Source organism: Eimeria mitis, genomic scaffold, assembly GCF_000499745.2.
Source record: "Eimeria mitis Houghton genomic scaffold, Emh_scaff971, whole genome shotgun sequence".
NCBI lineage: Eukaryota > Apicomplexa > Conoidasida > Eucoccidiorida > Eimeriidae > Eimeria > Eimeria mitis.
The window spans coordinates 7,083-7,881 of record NW_013577154.1 but is presented as its reverse complement, the minus strand read 5'-3'; the positions used below and the strand labels follow the sequence as shown (position 1 = coordinate 7,881).

Genomic DNA, 799 nt, shown 5'->3' with positions numbered 1-799 from the left:
GCAGCAGTTGGAACAGCTGCTGCTGCAGCAGCAGCAGCAGCAGCAGCAGGTAGTGAGCGAAAGGTGCAGGAGTATGAACACATATATTCGTAGCAGCAACAGCAGCAGCAGCAGCGGCAACAGCAGCAGCAGCAGCAGATGAAATATTATGTTTCAAATGCATGCAAAGCATCAGTTGCTGCTGCAGCAGCAGCAAGACCATTAGTATCTGTCTATTGTCTATTCTCCCTTGCTTCTGCTGCTATATCTCTCCTTCTCATTCTGCTGCTGCTGCTGCTGCTTCTGCTGCTGCTTCTGCTGCTATATCTCTCCTTCTCCTTCTGCTGCTGCTTCTGCTGCTGCTGCTGCTGCTGCTGCTGCTGCTGCAGGGAGGAGCTAGACCTGTCAGCTGAGCTGCTGCAGGGTGTGCGGGCGATGGGTTTTGCTGCTCCCGCTAAAATACAGGCGGCGGCTCTTCCCCTCGTACTCAAACACAAAGAAAACCTCATTGCTCAGGTACGAGGGTTTAGGGTTTAGGGTTTATCAGGGTTTAGGGTTTAGAAGGGTTTAGGAGGGTTTAACAGGGTTTAGGGTTTAGTAGGGTTTAGTAGGGTTTAGTAGGGTTAGTAGGGTTTTGTAGGGTTTAGGTTTTTTGTAGGGTTTTATTAGGGTTTAGGGTTTTATTAGGGTTTAGGGTTTTATTAGGGTTTAGGGTTTTATTAGGGTTTAGGGTTTAGGGTTTAGTGTGTGTTTAATTTCACTGTGTATTTGTATTATTTCTGTCTTCGTTTTGTCTCTATACACAGACATATTCACCTAC

At 47.1% G+C, this 799-nt stretch overlaps 1 protein-coding gene across 1 annotated transcript in view; it reads right to left on the bottom strand.

Annotated features, from left to right (window-relative positions):
* Positions 1-212: 212 nt before the first annotated feature.
* Positions 213-799, bottom strand: part of EMH_0026410 (uncharacterized protein) — a gene marked incomplete at both ends in the record, with an annotated part of 2,974 nt that continues 2,387 nt past the window's right edge. The window contains one exon of the mRNA XM_013502608.1: positions 213-459. Within this exon, the coding sequence (XP_013358062.1) occupies positions 213-459 (247 nt within the window). The remainder of the gene's footprint in view (positions 460-799) is intronic.